The sequence below is a fragment of the Tinamus guttatus genome, unplaced genomic scaffold, assembly GCF_059628265.1.
Source record: "Tinamus guttatus ecotype Peru unplaced genomic scaffold, ASM5962826v1 Tinamus_guttatus_pri_ptg000247l, whole genome shotgun sequence".
NCBI lineage: Eukaryota > Metazoa > Chordata > Aves > Tinamiformes > Tinamidae > Tinamus > Tinamus guttatus.
In genome coordinates, this window is record NW_028288781.1 from 7,284,391 (window position 1) to 7,302,177 (window position 17,787).

Sequence of the window (17,787 nt, forward strand, 5' to 3'; positions counted from 1 at the left end):
CGCGTAAACTGCATTTGCTCTGCAGAGAACTTCACTTTGAGCTTGACTGTGGCACTCAGAAGATAAGAACATGTGTTACAGCAACACAGCCTAATGCCTCCGATCATCTCTTTTTATAAGGGAGAAAGTTAAGTTTTATAAGGGAATGCAGTGCTTCTTCCATATTCTATTTAGAGAAGTCTCATTACTTAATACAAGTCTCATTAGATAATAGACCTTTTGCTAACTATAGTACTTTTTTTTTTTTCTGACTTTTGTATTACTTCTCCTTTATACTAATTAATTGCAACAGTTACCAGGCAGGTTTTAACAATGAGTGTAATTTGCTGCTGTATTTTGTTGCCGAAAGCAGCATTTCAGACAAATCTCTTCTTTCACTTGATGTGATAGTGCAAAGTTAAGAAGGATTAGTGGAAGCCAGCAAAATTTCTAAAGCTCAGTTCTGTATTGAGGGATTAATTTCAATGCAGTGTTTTCTCGTAAAGGTAAAAGCGATTTTAGAATTCCAAAGGTACCTTGAGAGTGCTTAAAATCTGTTTCTGTGGCGAATCCAAAACATCTTGTTTGAGGTCTCCCAGAAAGATATGTAGGAATATATTACAATGAAATTATGAATAAAAGGGTTAAGACAATTTTAAGATTCCTGACTTATGGGTCAGATTATGATGCTTCCATCTGCTAACACTTTCAGCAGTCTATATCCCATTTCCAAATCTGTAAGTGTCAAATACTTTAAACTCTTTATGGATCTATGTGGTACAGCCAAATTTTAAATATATTTAGTTACCTTAAGCTACAGATAAGTATCTGTAAATCTAACAGGGTTTTTAAAATGCCTTTTTATCCTGTTTCCAGCAAAAATAATTTCTGGTCAGTTAGTTGTGTAGGTTACTTGAAATTAAGATCTAATATTTTGTAAATGGGGCTTTATGCTTTGCTTATACAGACTCTTCTGAAAAATTCATGCTCTATTTAAAAATGCACATTGTTTAAGAAACACCATTTAGATCCCCGAGATGATTCACAGTAACAGTTTCATAAAAGGTAAAGAGAATATTGATTTTTGTTTTCCTATATTGAAGAAATTTTCCTGTATTTTTCCTGTCTTTGAAGGAAACAGAGAAACTATGTGAGGCTGTAAGATCCTGTAAATCATTCTCTTCCCTTGATTAAAAAAAAAAAAAACTATTAAACCTCTTAAGCTTTTTTTTTTTTTTTTTTCTTACATGTTACAATTAAACTGTTTTAATTATTTGTTGTTTCACTTAGAAAATGGCATAGGTTAGTTCAGGTTTGTGCCTCAAGGTAAAGTGAAATGATTGATAGCTCGGTGCTTGCATGATGATGGAAGTACTTCAGAAGTACTTCAGCCACTAAGGTACCTGTCTGTGTTCAGTGTTTCTCATGGTTTAACATTCACATGACCAAAAAAAAAAAAGGCAATTAGACAATGTTAGTGGTCTGGAACAAACCAACAATGCAGGAAAATGTCTAGGAAGGATTAGTTATCTCTTGCCTGATAAAAGCAGGTATTAATGGAAAGTTCTAAGTTGTCCTTCTGTAGTGGCTCCATATGGAAAATTTAATGTTTAATGATGACATTAAACAGTGATAGTTAAGCTCTGAATACAAATACCAGGAAAAAAAAAAAAAAAAGAAAATGTTGTGCTTAAATTAGCATCACTGCTACCTCTTTGGGCCATTCCTTTGTTGGTTGTGCTTTAGCAGGCTGTGACTCTAATGGCAACCCGTTGTATTCAGACAGAAAACATTTCATGGCTTTAGCAACACTTTCATAAACTGAAAAATCTTCTAAAAAGATTATTTGAAACATTTGGGTTTTTAAGGAGTTACATTAATATTATTGCATATTATGGGTTTTAAATAGCATATGTGCTCTTTTTTGTGCCTACTTTGGAAGATATTTAGCAAACTTAACCAGCTCGCGCTGTGCTTCCTTGTGGGACAGCTTTTCTGCGTGCACAGTGATCTCTTTTGAAGCTGCCGTGCTCCTCAGCTTGGTGCGTCCGCTAGCCCTTCTTTGGCCGCGAGAGCGATGGGCTGCCTGGCTGACGGCTGAGGTGTTCCTGCTGGCCGCGTGACAGGCTTGCCGGCCCACCTCGGCCAGCTGCCTTAGCTCTGGGCCTGCAAAGTGGGGGATAGCGACTAATATTTTCCAAAGCATCCAGGTGATTTAGGAGCCCACAGCTCACCTTAAAGCGGATTTGATGCATTTGGAAAATGTTACCCTGTTAAACTTGGCCCGAAGGGATATAGCATGAGCTAATTTATGTTTGTAAGACAGCCTGGGGTCTTGGCTTCCTATGATGTGCGTATGTTGCGCTCTTCTCTCCATGCAGAGGCAAACAAGATCCATTCCTGTGGTTGCTTCATCAGACAGTCAGGCTGTACTGGATCTACATCTGCTGATAAGGAGGCAACTTCTAGATAAATCATACAGGCGTATCTCTGAACGCTAGAAGTAAGAACTTCTGGCTCCAATAACAAAAACCTTGGCAACCTAAGGGAGGCCTCCTATTCTCTTGGTAACGATCAATCCGTCACCTTTTCTCTAGCGCTGGTGACCATGGGTGCACCATGGGCACTCGGGCAGCTGGTAGGTCTGGCAAGAGTGGCCGAAGGCAGCAGACCCAGCAGGGAAGGGGCTGCCTTGCCAGCTGCAAGGAGAGCACTTGGGCTCCAACTGGTCCATTCTAGTGCCAAGGCGGCCCCTCTGCAGTCCCTCCCCGTAATGACTGAAGAGATGTGGTGAAGTATGTGGAAGTGTCTAGCAGGGAGCGTTGACACTGTGGCCCACGTGGGGCTTGTAGGATGTAACAACAGGCAGAGAGATGCGCAGGACGTGCTTTATCTTGTTTTTTTAAAAAATTTTCCTATTGCAGTTTGGAAGTAGTGGCTGTGTCTGAGGTGACCAGCATGTGCTCATGGAGGTCTTTGTGGCATCTAATTTCCCTCCTCTCCTTGCAGAAAATTGAGTCAAAATGTATCTTGCTGCATTTTCTAGTTGGGTTTTTAGGTCTTAGCTTAGTCATTAAGATTTGTGGGTCTTAGCTGGTCATTGAGATTTGTGTGGCTTGGGTACACTTCTTCTCCATGAGTTCTTTAATAAAACAAACTGGGTGGAGAAAAGGGGGTATGAAAAGGGGTGAGAGAGGCTGAGTGGCTTCTCCACGGGCGTCCGAGCTGAATGCCAAGTGAGGGAGAAAGGAGTAGGATTCAGAAACAAATAAGGATAGAGAAAATGATAAATAAGAGAGAAAGCAAAAGATTCCAAAGAATATTGCCAATGGTTTTAAATTTGCATTTGGACCGTCATTTTTTTACACATTTGAGGAGGAGGAAGAAAATGTTGAAGGGAGGTTTTGGTTACTATTATATCTTGATTATACACCAAGCTAAATCATCCTGATTGCTGTGGTCTAGTGATTAGAGTGTAAAACTTGGAGTCCAAAATATGCTTCTCCTTAGGATTGTGAAGGACTTGCTGGGTGGTTCTGAGTGAGTTACTTTACCTCGCTGTGCCTTATTTTCCTGATCTGTGAAACAGAGATATTAATGCTTATTTTTGTGAAGGCAGTCTGAGAAACTTAAATGGAAACTTCTGTATAAATGTCAAATATCATTACTATTGTTCTTAAACTAATCCATTGTAGTCAACTGTTTTTATAGTTTTTATAAAAGCAAATACAATGGGAACTACATAATTGGCTGCCAAACAATGTTTTTTCAATTACAAGAAGACAAAAAGTGTCTGAAAAATGCAACAGTGTGTTGCCATTTTTCATCAGTTGCAAAAAAAATTCTGCTAGAAACATACTATACCATACCGTAGTAGGTAATAAAGTTATTCTGAAATAATTAGGAAGCATTGATCAGAGGCAGCAGATCTGCATGAGTTTTTGTTACACATGTCGTTCTCTCCTTTCCTGTTACAATCAAAAGCTTTTCAATTATTGCTGAGCAAATCAGAGGAAGAGTGAAAAGGTGAAATTTTATTGTATATTTACGTCTTTACCAGTGCCTGGGTGATTAAGTTTCCAAAACCTGATTTTAATAATCTGTGGCTGAATAGTTTGCAATGTCTTGCTTTACACACCTTTGGAAGCAGTGTGCAGCATAAACACAGTCCTCCCCTCTGTGAGGTGGTGAATATTAACCTTCTTTTAATGTGCTGCCATTAGAATAATGTGTAACTAAATTGGGAGAAAGTGAGTTCTATTACTATCCACTTTTGTCTAAATCCTGTTTATCTGAAAGGTTGATTTGGGACTGCCAAATCACCTGCAGGGTGAGTAGTTGCAGTGACTCCATCGGGGGTCGCGTTTAGAAGCTCTTTCCTCCACCACTCAGCAAAGGTGTGTCATGCTGGCGGGATGCTCCTAATCCTGGACACTGATTGTGCTCGTAAAACTGAATGTTTGCCAGGCTCATTTATTCTTAATTGTCCTGACAGGAGCGTGATTTAGCTCATGTAACAGTGTTTACTTTGTAATGGAAGGAAGGGAATATATTTTACAACAGAGTGATATTGGTCATAGATCGTAAATCTAACTGATTTAGCGAAAAAAAAAAAATATATGTTTTGGCCTTAGTATAAAACCCTAGAATAGGTAACTTGTGACCTGTCTCATCAGCGTCAGTAATGCTGCCTTCAAGGACTGTCAAATTAAGATAATTTTGTTGTTGCTGTAAGAGGACCTAGTACCTGCAAAACATACTTTGAGGCTGACAGTGCAGAGCAGTCCTGTGTGTCTGCGGCCGTTGGAGGCTGCAGTGCGACTACCGGCTCTTCGAAGCTCCTTCCTCCACCACTCAGCACAATCTCGTTTTCTGCAGCTCATCTTCAACCACCTGCCTCTTATCTACGGGCATGTTCCCTCTGCGCCCCAGGCCTGCCCAGTGTCGGGTGTTACTCTATATGCCGAGCGCGATGGGTAGAGCTGTGTGACGTCCAGATGCTCACGGCTTGATAACATGAGGGACACAGGGCTGGTATTCAAATAATTATACCGTGGCAAGAAAAGTCTCGGATTGCTTTCCAGGGAAGCGAAGTCCATTCAGGAGAAAAGCTTTAATGTCATTCAGCAATGTATTGGCCTTTAAGTGCAGTTTCACAAAGGAATTGGGAGCCGGTTTTGAGAAGGGCTTTTTGTTTGTTTGTTTTTTATTCTGTAGTTCTAAGGACACTGGTGCGGTCTGATCTTCAGGTGCTTGTTCACAACGGTCCTACAAATGACTCGGTCAGCTGCAGTGAGTACATGAAGATTTGGGGAGAGGAACAATTATTCTTTTTTCAAAAATAAATTTAATATAGTGCATCTTAAAAGTGTAATTTTTTTATTCTGATAGGGCAAAATTAACACTAATGAAAATTTACTTTCATTACTAAATGAAAAAATCACATTTTAATATGTAAAAAGTGCTGGATTTGCATTTTATCTGGGAGCAGTCACCATGAAATTTTATTCTTGGAAATGTGGGGCTTCTCATCCTCTTGGTGAAGGTAAGAGAAATTTTTATGTGTGGCAGCATTGTAAGCAAGACTACAATTGTATTTTTGCAAGATACACACAATAAAACCCTAACTGGCTATACCCTTCCTCAGAAAACATTCCTTTAGTTACGTTGTTAGGTAGTGCAAATGATCTTTTCCTTCTAAATAAGAGGAATGAGGATGTACACACGCACAATACATGCCTTGTTTTACCATTTACAGAATTATGAGTTGTTGGATAGTTGCACTTCTTGTACTTGTTAATATATTTTTTTAAATGTGATAAATGTATAAATAGTTTTAAGATTTTTAAGCAAAATGGTCACTGCAACTGTGCATCAGCTGAGAGCCAAGCCTTCTGAAAGGGCAAGATGAAGCTGCCGACATTCAAACAAAGGAACGACAGAAAACTCTTCTGGAAGAAGGCAACTGCAAATGTGTTAAAATGAGTTGACTCAACCCCAGTCTTGTCTCTTGAGCAGATCTGTGAGGTTGCCTATTGATTTGGGGCAAAGTGAAGACAGAAAACTGTTCATCTGGAAGAGGGCAACCGAAAATATGTTAAAACGAGTTGACAGAACCTCAGCCTTGTGTCTCTTGAGCAGATCTCTGAGGTTGCCTACTGATTTCTGGGAGATCAAGCCCACCATTGCTCTTCTGACTGCAGCACTAGAACTTTCACGTGTTTCTCTGGCCATTGGGGGTGGCCCAAGGACAAGTTTTGCTTTGCCAGTTGGAATCCACCCCCCCCCCCAAAAAGAACAGACCAAGACAATGGGTAAACTATGATGTAAAGTTTATATACAAGAATATAACATTTATCTGGAGTATTTACAAGGTTAATTAAAGCAATATTTTACAACTCTTCCAGGTTAACCAATAGGTATATTACAAGTAGGCTACAGATAGTTTAATTTGTAAAACTGAAAAACGAAAGTTGTATTCAGATCAACCAGCTCCAAAACTTGTTCCTTTCTCTGAGAGGGAAGTGGAGATTTCAGACACGTGGAGGAAAAATAAAAAAAAAAGACGGGCGAATGGTTAATATGCTCTTAACAGTGCCTATGTATCACATGCAAGAGTCGTAACATGATCTTTATAGTGTTAATATAGATGGCAAGCCCTTTCACATCAATGAAAGTCATATCCAGTGTGACAGGCCAGTCACACACATGACTGTCTTTGCATTCATACTTTTTGCACAACAAACATGCATGTATACAGAGAAGTAGCAATATAAACTGACCAGCATTACCAAAATGAAGAGGGAAAAACTTCAAAGTCACACTTGCACTCAAAAAAAAAAAAAAAAAAAAAAGGAGAAAAAAAAAAACAGCTTTAAGCGAGATACTTTAATCCCAAAAATAGTCATGATTTTTTATTACACTTTAACCTATGTAAAAAAATAGCGGCCTCCCCTCAGGGAATGTTTGTGGGTCTCCCGCCCGCTGCACCTTGAGGCTCGGAGGGGATGGGGCAAGAGGAAGAGGGCACAGGGGATGGATGCGGCGCTCAGGCTGGAGGCGGCTGCTGGATGTGGTAGGAGCAGAGGCAACTAACACTGCAGTTTGCGGATGCTGCGGGAGAAGCGCTTGAAAGCCCGCTGCCCTTTCTGCCACCGCTTCAGCGAGGTGATCACCAGCTCCCCGGCTTGCTTCTGCCCCATCACCAGGTAGGGCACGTTGATGTCATTCATCTCATCGCAGGTACACTGGAGGCCGCCTTTGAGCCAGAGCACAATCTTCCTCAGATCCCTTTCCGTCAGCCCGTTCAGCTTGTAGATGGTTTTGCTCTTTGTTTCGGGGGTGATCTTGGTATCCCCATTGATGTAGGCAATCTCCTTCACTTTTATCTTCAGGGCTACCAGAGCGAGGGGAGGGGGAAGCGGGACACGGGAGAGAGCCGGAGAGGTTTTTTCCCATTAGTGCACATAAAGAGGACCTGGGGAGGGAGGTGCTCTATTGCTAATTAAACTGTCAGGGCTGACAGAAGAGGCAGCAGGTGGCTCCATTTCTAAAGCCACAAAGGGCATGCAAGTCATTTTGGTTTGAATCAACCTCAGGGTCTGAGAGGTTTTGGACTTCTTTTCTTTGTTCCCCTCCCCCTTTTCTTTCCTTTCTAAATTAATATTTTCTCCAGCTTTTTTTATTCTCCTGTTTGCAAACAGAGCGAGGGCAGGTTTGCTGCAGTAAGCAGGCACTCTTTTTTTGTTTTGTTTTGTTTTTCCCCCCTCTCTGGAATAGGAGAGTCTTCCTGAAACTCTAGAATTTAAAGGGGAGTTGGGAAGGCAAGTACCTAAACCTAATCTGAAACCTGATCTCTGCTGTGGCTGAAAACTTTTAAACTTAATTTATTGGGCTGGAGAGGATTTTAGGCAAACCTGTAAGGAAATGATATTTCACATGTATTGTTTTTTTGAAAGAATAGATCCCACGGAGAGCAAATTGGTCCAACAGCTGCATTTGATTTGGGAAAATAACTCGGAGAGGGATACAGGGCTCTTTAAGGATCTATGGGGCATGTTTAGCTTTGGAAGGATTTATCCCGGGTGTAATTGGCCAGGTCAAAGCTATTGGTTGTTTTAGCAGTTATGTCCCACAGTCATGGTTTCATTTTTTTTCCCCTTTGGTAAGAAAAGCTTTTGAATTATTATAGCTATTTAAACTACAAATCTGTCTGCAGGTATAAACACTGACCTCTTAGAAAAGGATTCCCCTCCTTATTCCCCTTTTCTCTTGAAATGCTAATGTGCGGATAATGCGCCGCTCAGTTGTCTGTGTTCAAGGGTCTTTCTTGTCCTCCTCTAACCCCAGAGCTTCACATTATGTTTATATCCCCAATTGTCTGTGCATTACCTTCTCTGTCAAGTGATATATAGAGCTTCACTCCTAATCTGTAGAGAAAGTCTTTCTTCCTTGCTATACATGAGATCGGTCATGCAGCTTTTACTGAGACGTCTAAATGAAGCTTTGCTGGGCTGCTCCCCAGGCAATACTCTGGATGAGAGATGCCTCTTTCATTTTACTTTCTACTTGGACTTGCCTGCACCATGCACATAAATGAGTACAACGTCAGAAAAGCAGAAAACTTACTTGCAGAAAGGCAGCAAACAGACTCTAAAAGGACCACTTTCTACTCTGAGCGGGTATGTTGCGTTTTGTGACTGATAGGATGGATGGGTCTGTCTGCAGCTAGGACAAAGCCCTGCCTTTTTCCAGGCACATCTCCCACGGACTCCATGGGGAGTTACATGAGTTGTGGTAGGAGAAGACCCTCAGCCCTTGAGCTTTAATCGAGAGTCTGTGCTTGCACTTACCAAAGTCATTCTTGCAGAGGTTTTCCACAATGTCATTATCATCTTCGTTTTTGTTTTTGCAGGCATCGCAGACCTTGGGCGCTGGAAAGGCAAGACACGGCCCTCGTGAGGCTCAGGGAGAAGGGATCAGCAGGTGGCGTTGGGGACCCGGTGGGGGATGCATGTTCCCATCCCTCCGAGGACTCTGGCGCCTCCTGCAAGGCGCTGCCCCGACAGCCTTACCTTGCTCTGGAGCCGTTGCCGGGGGCTGGGAGGGGATAAGTGCTTTCAAGGTAACACAGGGAGTGCTTGAACCCAAACTTTTTTTTTTTTTTTTAAACGGGAATAATAAAGGGAGAAAGGTAAAATATGGGGGAACAAGATCAGAAACAGCCCTATGATCTTGGCAAAAAGAGGAGGTCTGTGTTACTGTTGTCCCCATCTGGGGAGAGACCCTGGGCTGGTCTGAGCCCCACACTGGACAGGACGGACGCCCCTCACCGCAGTGTCGGGGCGGCACGGGGGAGCGGGGGGTCTCCCTCTTACCTTCCCTGGTGACCGGCAGGATGTGGTCGCTGCTGGCCAGCGGGATGCAGAGGTCGTTGTCCTTGGGGAAGCGGCTGCAGTCCAGCATGTCGGGCCAGGGGAAGCCGAAGGCGGACATGACCGGCGCACAGCTCTCCTTCACCTCCTCGCAGAGCGAGTGGCACGGCTGGATGATCTCGTCGAGGTCGTCGATGCAGACGGGGGCGAAGAGGGAGCAGAGGAACTTCCTGGTGTCGGGGTGGCACTGCTTCTGCACGAGCGGGATCCAGGTGGAGGCCTGCTCCAGCACCTCCTGCACCGTCTCGTGGCCCAGCAGGTTGGGCAGCCGCATGCTCTGGTACTCGATGCCGCGGCACAGCAGCATGGGCGCGGGGATGGGCTTGCAGTTGGAGCGCTTGTAGGAGAAGTCGGGCTCTCCGAAGGGGAAGAGCCCCGCGGCGGAGCCGCAGCACAGCGCGGCGAGCAAGAGCAGCAGCTGCAGCGGGGCGCGCGGGCGGCGCGGCTGCATCTTGGCGCTGCCCGCGGGCCGAGCTGCTCCTGCGGGCGCCGCGGAGCCTCTGTGCGGCCGCGACCGCGAGGGCGCCGGAGTTTTTTGTATGCAAATGGCAGGGGGCGCGGGGCCGGGGAGGAGCCTCGGGGCGGCAGCCCGAAAGGATTGGCCGCCGCTTTCTGGGGCCCGGTGCTCGGGGGATTGGCTCTTGGCAGGAAATCCATAGCGGGAGCGTTACCGGGCGCGCACGGCGGAGCGGGCAAGGGGCCCGCGAACAAAGAGCCGCGCGAGCCCGCGGAGCCCCCGGGCTGGGCAGGGAGCGGGGCCGCGCTCCCTTTGCGGGTAGTTCAAGGTGAGCGTTGCAGTGAATAAAGTTTCTACAGAGGGACGGGACCCTCCTCTCGACCATTCCCCCCACTCCCCGCTTTGGCGCTCTCCTCTCCACCTGTGGGGCAGAGCGGGCAGCTGAGGACTGTATTTCCCAGCCCCTCGGGGCTCGTCCCGGCGCCAGAGCCGCACGTAGAGCGCACAGGGCGGCAGGGTGCCCACTCCGTCGCTCCCTGCCTGGCTCAGCAGTGCCCAAACCTTCCAGGTGGCTCCTTGCCATGTGAAGTGCCTGCTCGGAGAGTCGCTGGTGCCCCAAAGAGGGCACTCTGCTGAGTTACCCTCCCATCGGGCGCCAAGTGCTGAGGTGCTGCGCAGAGCCCAGCAAAACCTAACAGACATGGTGCAGCTACTGCAAACCGCATCTCTTTGCCTCAGCTGTCAGCTGAGCAGGATGGAGCCAGAGCCCCTCACCTTGCTTTTGGAGCAAAGGACCAAATTTCGGTCATTCTGAATGCCCAGAAGGACTCTGTCAGGCAAGCCCAGGAAAGCTGTGAAGTACATTCTCTGCAGACCTCTCTGCAGCCTCAGCCAAGCCCGTGGGTCCCTGCTCTCCTTGCTGGGCAGCTTGCTTGCAGTGAGCTGGGAAGTGGGGCAGCACACCCTGAGCACTGTCCCTTGCAGGTGGAGTTACAGCAGATGCCCCTGCCTCCCTCCTGCAGTGGTGGTGCCGGTAAAGATGCAGGGTGGGAGGGAGGGGAACACCTGCCAGTCTTCCCCTGCCTTGGCCAGGCTGAGGGCCATGGCACCAGGCAGACCCTGTGCATGGAGGCTGCTTCCAGCCCGATCCCCTCGCCCCGCTATGGTGTTGTGCAGCTGCTGTGCCAAGGATATGGAGCGGTCCCTCCCCAAAACCTGTGATCAGCCTGAACAACTTTAGACATGAGAAGGACTTTTCAACCTGTGGCTCTGTTCTGCAAGCATCAGTGAGCTGCAGCAAACAGGGCTTGGTGAACCCCAGCTGGCCCCTGACTGCAAAAGAGGGTTTTGCCTGTGTATCTAGCAGTGAGCATCAGTGTGTCCAAAATGCCATCCCCTGCTACTGTTTTTTTTTTCCCAAGGCTAAAGGCTCTACACAGTGTAGGTGCCTTCCTTTCCTTTCCTTTTTGTCTTCATTTAGTAATTTCCTTAAAGAATTAGCATTTGTGTTGATTCATAATGAAGGAAAGAATAGACAAGGAATTGAGATCAGAACACAGCATCAGTGTAGTGTGGAAATTTCTGGCATTTTAGTAATATTATTTATGGCATTATTATTGAAAAGTGCAGGCCTGTGTAGTGTTTTTTTTTGTGGTAGACCACTTTCATTAATCAGCTACTGAGTATCTTCTTATAGACATGTTTAATGGGAAGCTAGCCTCAGCTAGTCTGACTTCTGCACAGCTGGGTCATCCTGTCCACACAGGTTCAGTTCTCCACCTGGCTTCCCCAGAGGTTAGGTCATTGCCTTGAGGTATAGGAAACTTGCAGCTTCTCCCGGTGGAGGAAAAGGGACTGTCTCACTGGAACAAGCCCAGTGCTCGTCCTGGTTGTTGTTAGCCAGTGCTGGCTGTTTCAGAGTAAGCTTCAGAATCCTTTCTGGCGGACCATATTCTTGGATCTAATTTCCTGTAGCCCAGCTTCATCTCTGTTATTTAAACTTGTTTTGTAGCTGGAAAAATAAATGTCGTGAATATTTAATATCCCATGTGTAAACACTTAAAGGTGGTCATATTCTTACAGCTCCATATATTCTTGCCATTTGTTATCTCTATTCAGTTTATTCCTTTCAAAGATAAATCTGTAAACTTTTGGCCTCAGTTCACTTCCACTTATCCCCATGGATTACTTATGCCACCCGTTTTGAAGTTGTTTTGGCAAGTGCTGAGGAGTGCCATGGGCTGCAGTTTTTGCCACTTGCACGAGATGTCTTTTCAGCTCCCAGTGCTTGTCCCACCGGAGGCCACCCAAAAGATTTCTTCACTGGAAGGAGACCTACTAGCATGTTTCTTCTTACCTTGAATGACCAGCTACTCATGACCTCGTCATGAAATTTCCATCTCCTTTTGTCACTGCTTGTCGCTTTATGTAGTCACTGATGTCTGTTCAAGTAGATGCAGATCAGAAGACGATTTGCCAGTTCTGTAAATTCCTGATAGCCTTGTACACGTTCAACAGACCCAACCATCTGCGCACTGTGGAAAAGAAAACCCAAGATCTGAGCAGGCTCTGTACAGCTCAGAGATAACAATCATTTTCTAAGGCAGAGCATGAGACCTTTCCAGCAGAAAAAGGTCTTTTTTCACCAGGAATGTTTGCTTGCTTGTTTGTTTCCAGACCACAGGACATAAGGAGGAAAAACACACTGTTTTTCCTGGATTACACTTCATTTTGAAATGAGGCTTTATAAGACATTACTATTTCCATTTTTAATCACTCTTGGCAAACTCATTTACTATAAATTCAAAACGATCTGAGATCATGTAAACAAAGCGAGCACAAGCCTGCAGACCCAAGCAATCATCGCTGCCCTCGCTGTGATCCATGGCAGAGGAACACGCTGGAGCGCGAGGCCGACGCTGGTGCCCGCTGCTGCAGACGGCTCCAGCCCTGCTCCGCAGAGCCCCACGCTGCTCACAGGCCCCGTGTTGCACAGGGCCCCTGCTGCGGCGCAGCCTGAGCCGCCCGCGTTGGCTGCTGCGGCCGCGAGACCTGCTGAATTCGGGGGCCATCTGAGTGCCCAAGGTCTGTGAAGGTGCTCACGGCAAGAGCAGCCTTGGGTGTCTGCATGAGCGTGTTCAAGGGGCAAGGGCGACGTGCGTGTGGTGATGCTGGCAGGGCCCTCACCACGGGAGGCACTGGGGGTCCCTGTGCGCGGTCGGGACACCTAAGAGCCGCTGTGTTTCGGCCTGCCCTGCGCGCAGCACTCGCCCTCCCGGCTGCCAGGGCACGCGTTTTGGGGCCAGGAGACACACGGCTGAGCCAGGGGACTCCCGGGGGGCCAATTCGGGTGCCCCGTAGGGTCAGGACCGGCAGCCTGCGCTCAGGCCACCGTCTCACACGTGATGGGGAATGTAACTAACAATCTATTTACAGCCCGGAGCTGAGCCCCACACCTGCCGTGGGCCCCGGATGCCCAGAGCCTTTATGGGAGCCCCTGCCATCCCCAGCTGATTGCCGGCACCTGGAGCATCCCTCGCTCGGAAGCGCCTGCACAGGCGGCCCCGCAGCAGGAGGGTCTCGGGTGCCTCCGGCCCTGGAGCTCCTGGCACCAGGTAAGGGCGCCGCGGGGGTCCCGTCCCCGCAACAGTTCCCCGGTAGTGCAGGAAGAGGGGCCGAGGGCCCCCTAAATACCCTGATAGTTTAAGCTGCCTTGCTATTGTTTGTCAAAGGGAGCAGATAAGCTCTTAAGCACGTGTATATTCATCAAGCCGCGTATGCAGCCAAGCTGTGTTAAAGCCTGAATGTAGCGTTAAGCATTTAAGTCACCTTAGCTGCTTAAAGCAATATTAGTTGTTAAAATGCCTTTAATCCTTAAGGCAGTACAGTGCTTAAATCGCCTTAAATCTTCGGAGTGAGGAGAGAGGAAAAAGTCCCAACCACAGGACCCCCGAACTGAGGAGTTGCTGCGGTCCCCAGAGATCCCTCGGGGCAGCCGCTGTTTTCCCCCTTTCCCACCTCCCTGGAAGGAGGGTAGGAGTCGTGGAGAGCGAGTTCAAAGACTGCATGGAACGAGGGCCTCCCTGCCCGCCCTTCCCCATCCCCCCACCCTTTCCCCCCAAATCTTAGCGGAAAAAAAAAAAAACCTCCTTGCTGTTCTATGGTTGTGAAAACTAATGGGCTGCAGGGAAATTGGCTTGAGTCCTTGGTGCTCGTGGTGAGTTAAGAGGGAACACTGCAGTCTAAGGATCACTGGAGGGTGCATGGTCTGCACTATCTACAGCAAAACCATGCGGCTGTTTCTTTCAGAGCTGACCTTTGCATGAAAGCAGATTTTCTTCCCCCTCCTCCCTCCCTTTATTATTATTTTTTTTCCTGGCCAGACCTGGAAGCTGATAACAGGGGAAAAATATACTGGCATATGCCTGGGTAGGCAAAGCTCACTTCAAAGTAGGTAGTAAAAAATACTATCAATTTGTTATTTTGCCTGTTAGGTAATTTTTCAAATCCCCATTCTGCTGCCTTGAGCCCGCTTAGTTGCTTCCCTGGCTGCGTAGTGCGTGCGAGGCTCTTTGCACCTGCTCTGCGGCTGTTACCCACTGACGTCCTTTACTGATTTGGTGCTTCAGGTAAAACCTGCAAAATTTCATGACTTCTCTGGGCTAAATCCTGTTCTCTTGCAATTGCAGTTGTTGGGGGGGAGTAAACTTTTCCAGATTTTGACTGGAAACAGCATAGCAACAGTTCACGTCTGACTCTGTTTTGGTGGCTGATAAGATGGAATTTAACATTTTCCAGATCTAGGACTGGGTAGTGGTCTTGTTTTCTGTTACTACAACATTCACAAGCTCAGTTGTTATAAAATCTAAATGCTGTAGAACATTTTTTTTAAAAAAAATCTGTTCTGAAAGGAACATCCTGAAACACCCTTTATCTTATTTTGTTTTTCACTTAAAATGTTCACTAAAAACAGCAGCAAGCTCCTGGTGTGACTGATCACTGGTTTGCAGGATGCTGAGCATGCGCTCGAGTGCCACAGTGCACTGTGCAAAGGGAAAAATCATGCCTGGAATATGAGAGAAGAGCCTCGTGGTGGCGCTTGTGCACACCATGTAGTATTTTATTTGCTGTTTTATCAAGTATCGATCTTCAAAATACCGTATTGAATACACCTGGGCTGTTCTCTAGGAACACCACATTTTGGGACTGGAATGCTAGACTGTGCTTAATTAATGTATGATGTCATGAAGGGATCAAAGTAGGGACCATTGCTTTCAAATGGAAACAAACCAAGTCACAACATGTTTTATTTACTTATTACTTTTTTTTTTTTTCAGTGATCACTCAGTTCAATAGTTTCCCTGCATTTAGTGTCTTCAGGGAAGTCTTTCCAATTTGAGATATTTTTCATAGGAACAAAATTAAACATTATTTTAAGCCTTCTTTTCATTTATATTGTACTTTCCTCACTTGATATCCAAATGCTAATATTTATCATTTAATATCATACTCTAGCTACTTTATTCACACATACACATATGTTTGTAATAAAGATCTGATTTATGTGCATGCTAATGCTTTAGCAAGTTATGATCTTTCAAATTTATCTGACATACATCAACATCTAGCTAGAGCTTTTGTTGAGAGTTTTTGCTCATGCAGAATGTCTGTTTATGATTACTGTTCCCTTTATTATGTATCAAATCTGAGAACTACATGATAGCTAAAGAGAGCAGAGACCATGCCCTAGAAGGCTACACTCTTGTAGCACCTTCTACTCCTAGTGTATTTTACTTAAAAAGTTATAGTGTGTTGGATATCTCCTTTTCTTTTTCCTTCTAGTGCGTCTTTAAATGTATCTTCTTTCCCCTCCTGCTGTTATTTGCAGTCTGGTAGCGCCCTGAGCAGAGTGTGGGGGCCTGCTGTGTGAGCTGCACGGAAGGCAGGCAGGCTTCTGCCAAAGCGTTTGGGATCCAGGCTGGGCAAGGATGGCAGGGAAAAGGGGAAAATTGCTTCCTCTGCATAGGAAAGGAGTCACAGGCCGGAATCCCATCTTCACTGGTCGCAGGCAAAGTTTTGCATTGATTTGGGGCATGAAGGGTTTGGTACAAATTCTAGTACCAGAACCACAACTGAGGCAGATTTCAAGCACCTGTGTGTGTCCAGGGCTGCTGCAGAACGTCCCTGGTCAATGACTGCCTTTACGTGGAAAGCTCTGTAAGGCGCCAGCTGGCAGCTAGGGGAGGGCAGCTGGTTTCCCTGAAGCCCTGCTGTGTGTGTGGGACCTGGAAACCCACGAGCTGGTCCTGGGACGTGGGCTCCAGCAGCTCCTGCTTTGCGCTCACTGATGGGACCAGCATTTTCCCACAGTTAATGCTTCCTGTTTGTGCTGCAGCTGAAGAAGAAATGTGCTTTTATGTATCTATTTATTTATTAATGGTCTGAGCACTTGCCCAGGGCCTGAGGTACCTGCTTTCCAGTTACCTCTTTGTCATGGGGCTTCAAGACCACCTACCCATCCTCCAGTGCTATGTCCTGGCTCTCCCTTTAGATGCTGGCCCAGCTCGCTGCCTCGTGGTTGTTTTCCTGTTCATATGAATTGTTTTGGGAGAACTGAAACTGGGGCCTCACCCCTCAGTAAATTAGACTAGTTTTTAGCATACTCGGGGTCTTTTTCTGCTGCTGGCTCCATGAAGTTGCCTCAGGGAGTGAGCAGCTAGATCATGGTGCTATCATTTTACTATTTGTCCTCTACTGCTTTGCTCCATGGCTAGCTCTCCACACTTGGAGCTTGAACCACATCAATTTGAAGAACAGGTGATAAATTATTATTATTATTTTCATCTTCCTCATATCAAATCTTAATATAACCAAGTTGAAGCTTAAGGGCATATTCTAGGGGCTGCTCCATGGGTATGTGAGAACTTTAGTGAGGGTCCACATCTGTGGAAGGTAATGAAGTTCTGCAGATTCATAGAAAATATATGTCTGCCCCAGCAATGCCTAGCACAGAAAACAACCATAAAGGAATGTTTGAAAGGAATACATAGAAACTCAGAATCAATTGCTACTTTTAGGGAAAATGCTAGGCTTGCCATTAGACTGCACATGGGCTAATGGCCTCAAGGTTTGGACACGTGTTACTTGTTGAAAGAAATTATTTTAAAAATAATTTGTAATAACTTTTAAAAAATAAAATCAAGAAAACCTGTTGCCTGCGGCTATGTTGTTTAAAATATTATTAAACCTGATTTAAAATAAAGCAATGAAAAAAATCAAATCAATCTCACATCATGATCAAATCAACAAATTAGTCTCAATCTTGGATTGGCGTTAAATTACCAAGTGATTTAAATAATCTAACTAGTAGGCATACATATCAGTAATTAAAATATATTTGCAGACCATAAAGCTAGTATTTCCTAATATTAAAAAAATCCAGATGTTTGAGGAATCTGACAAAGAAGCGGCGTAGGTGACTTGCTCTGCGATGGTATTGCATTAGCATTTTGGTAAAGTTCAGATCTGACTGCAAAAAGCAGCAACGCCAGTCACTCTAACCTTTATTATTTTGTTGATTCAAGCTTGTGATTATCTCCTCCAGTTTTTTCTTCCCTCTGTTTTTTTCCTGTTTTCAAACTAGAAATTCACAATTTTACATTCCTGAACTTCAGTCTTCATATAGAAAGCAAATTTGAAAAGCTTGTAAAGAAACCCTAGTCTGAAACAAAACATTTCAAATACACTCTTCTTCAATATGTATACTTTTTTTCTTATTACCTACATAAGCGTTCACAGTAATTTTAGAACTATCTGGTATGTTTATTACCTCTCTGATCTCTATTATCTTGACTGTCTATATTGTTTCCACTTAGATTCTTTTTGATATTCTCAGCGTTGTTGTCTGACTACTTATCT

General features: G+C 45.3%; 1 protein-coding gene across 1 annotated transcript; it reads right to left on the bottom strand.

Annotated features, from left to right (window-relative positions):
• Positions 1–7,025: 7,025 nt before the first annotated feature.
• SFRP2 (secreted frizzled related protein 2) lies at positions 7,026–9,864 on the bottom strand. The gene is made up of 3 exons (XM_010212758.2): positions 9,357–9,864; positions 8,832–8,912; positions 7,026–7,375 (listed from the first exon to the last, which is right to left on the bottom strand). Exons 1-3 carry the CDS (start codon positions 9,862–9,864, stop codon positions 7,071–7,073), a joined length of 894 nt encoding a protein of 297 aa, XP_010211060.2. The 3' UTR covers positions 7,026–7,070.
• Between the last annotated feature and the right edge of the window lie 7,923 nt (positions 9,865–17,787).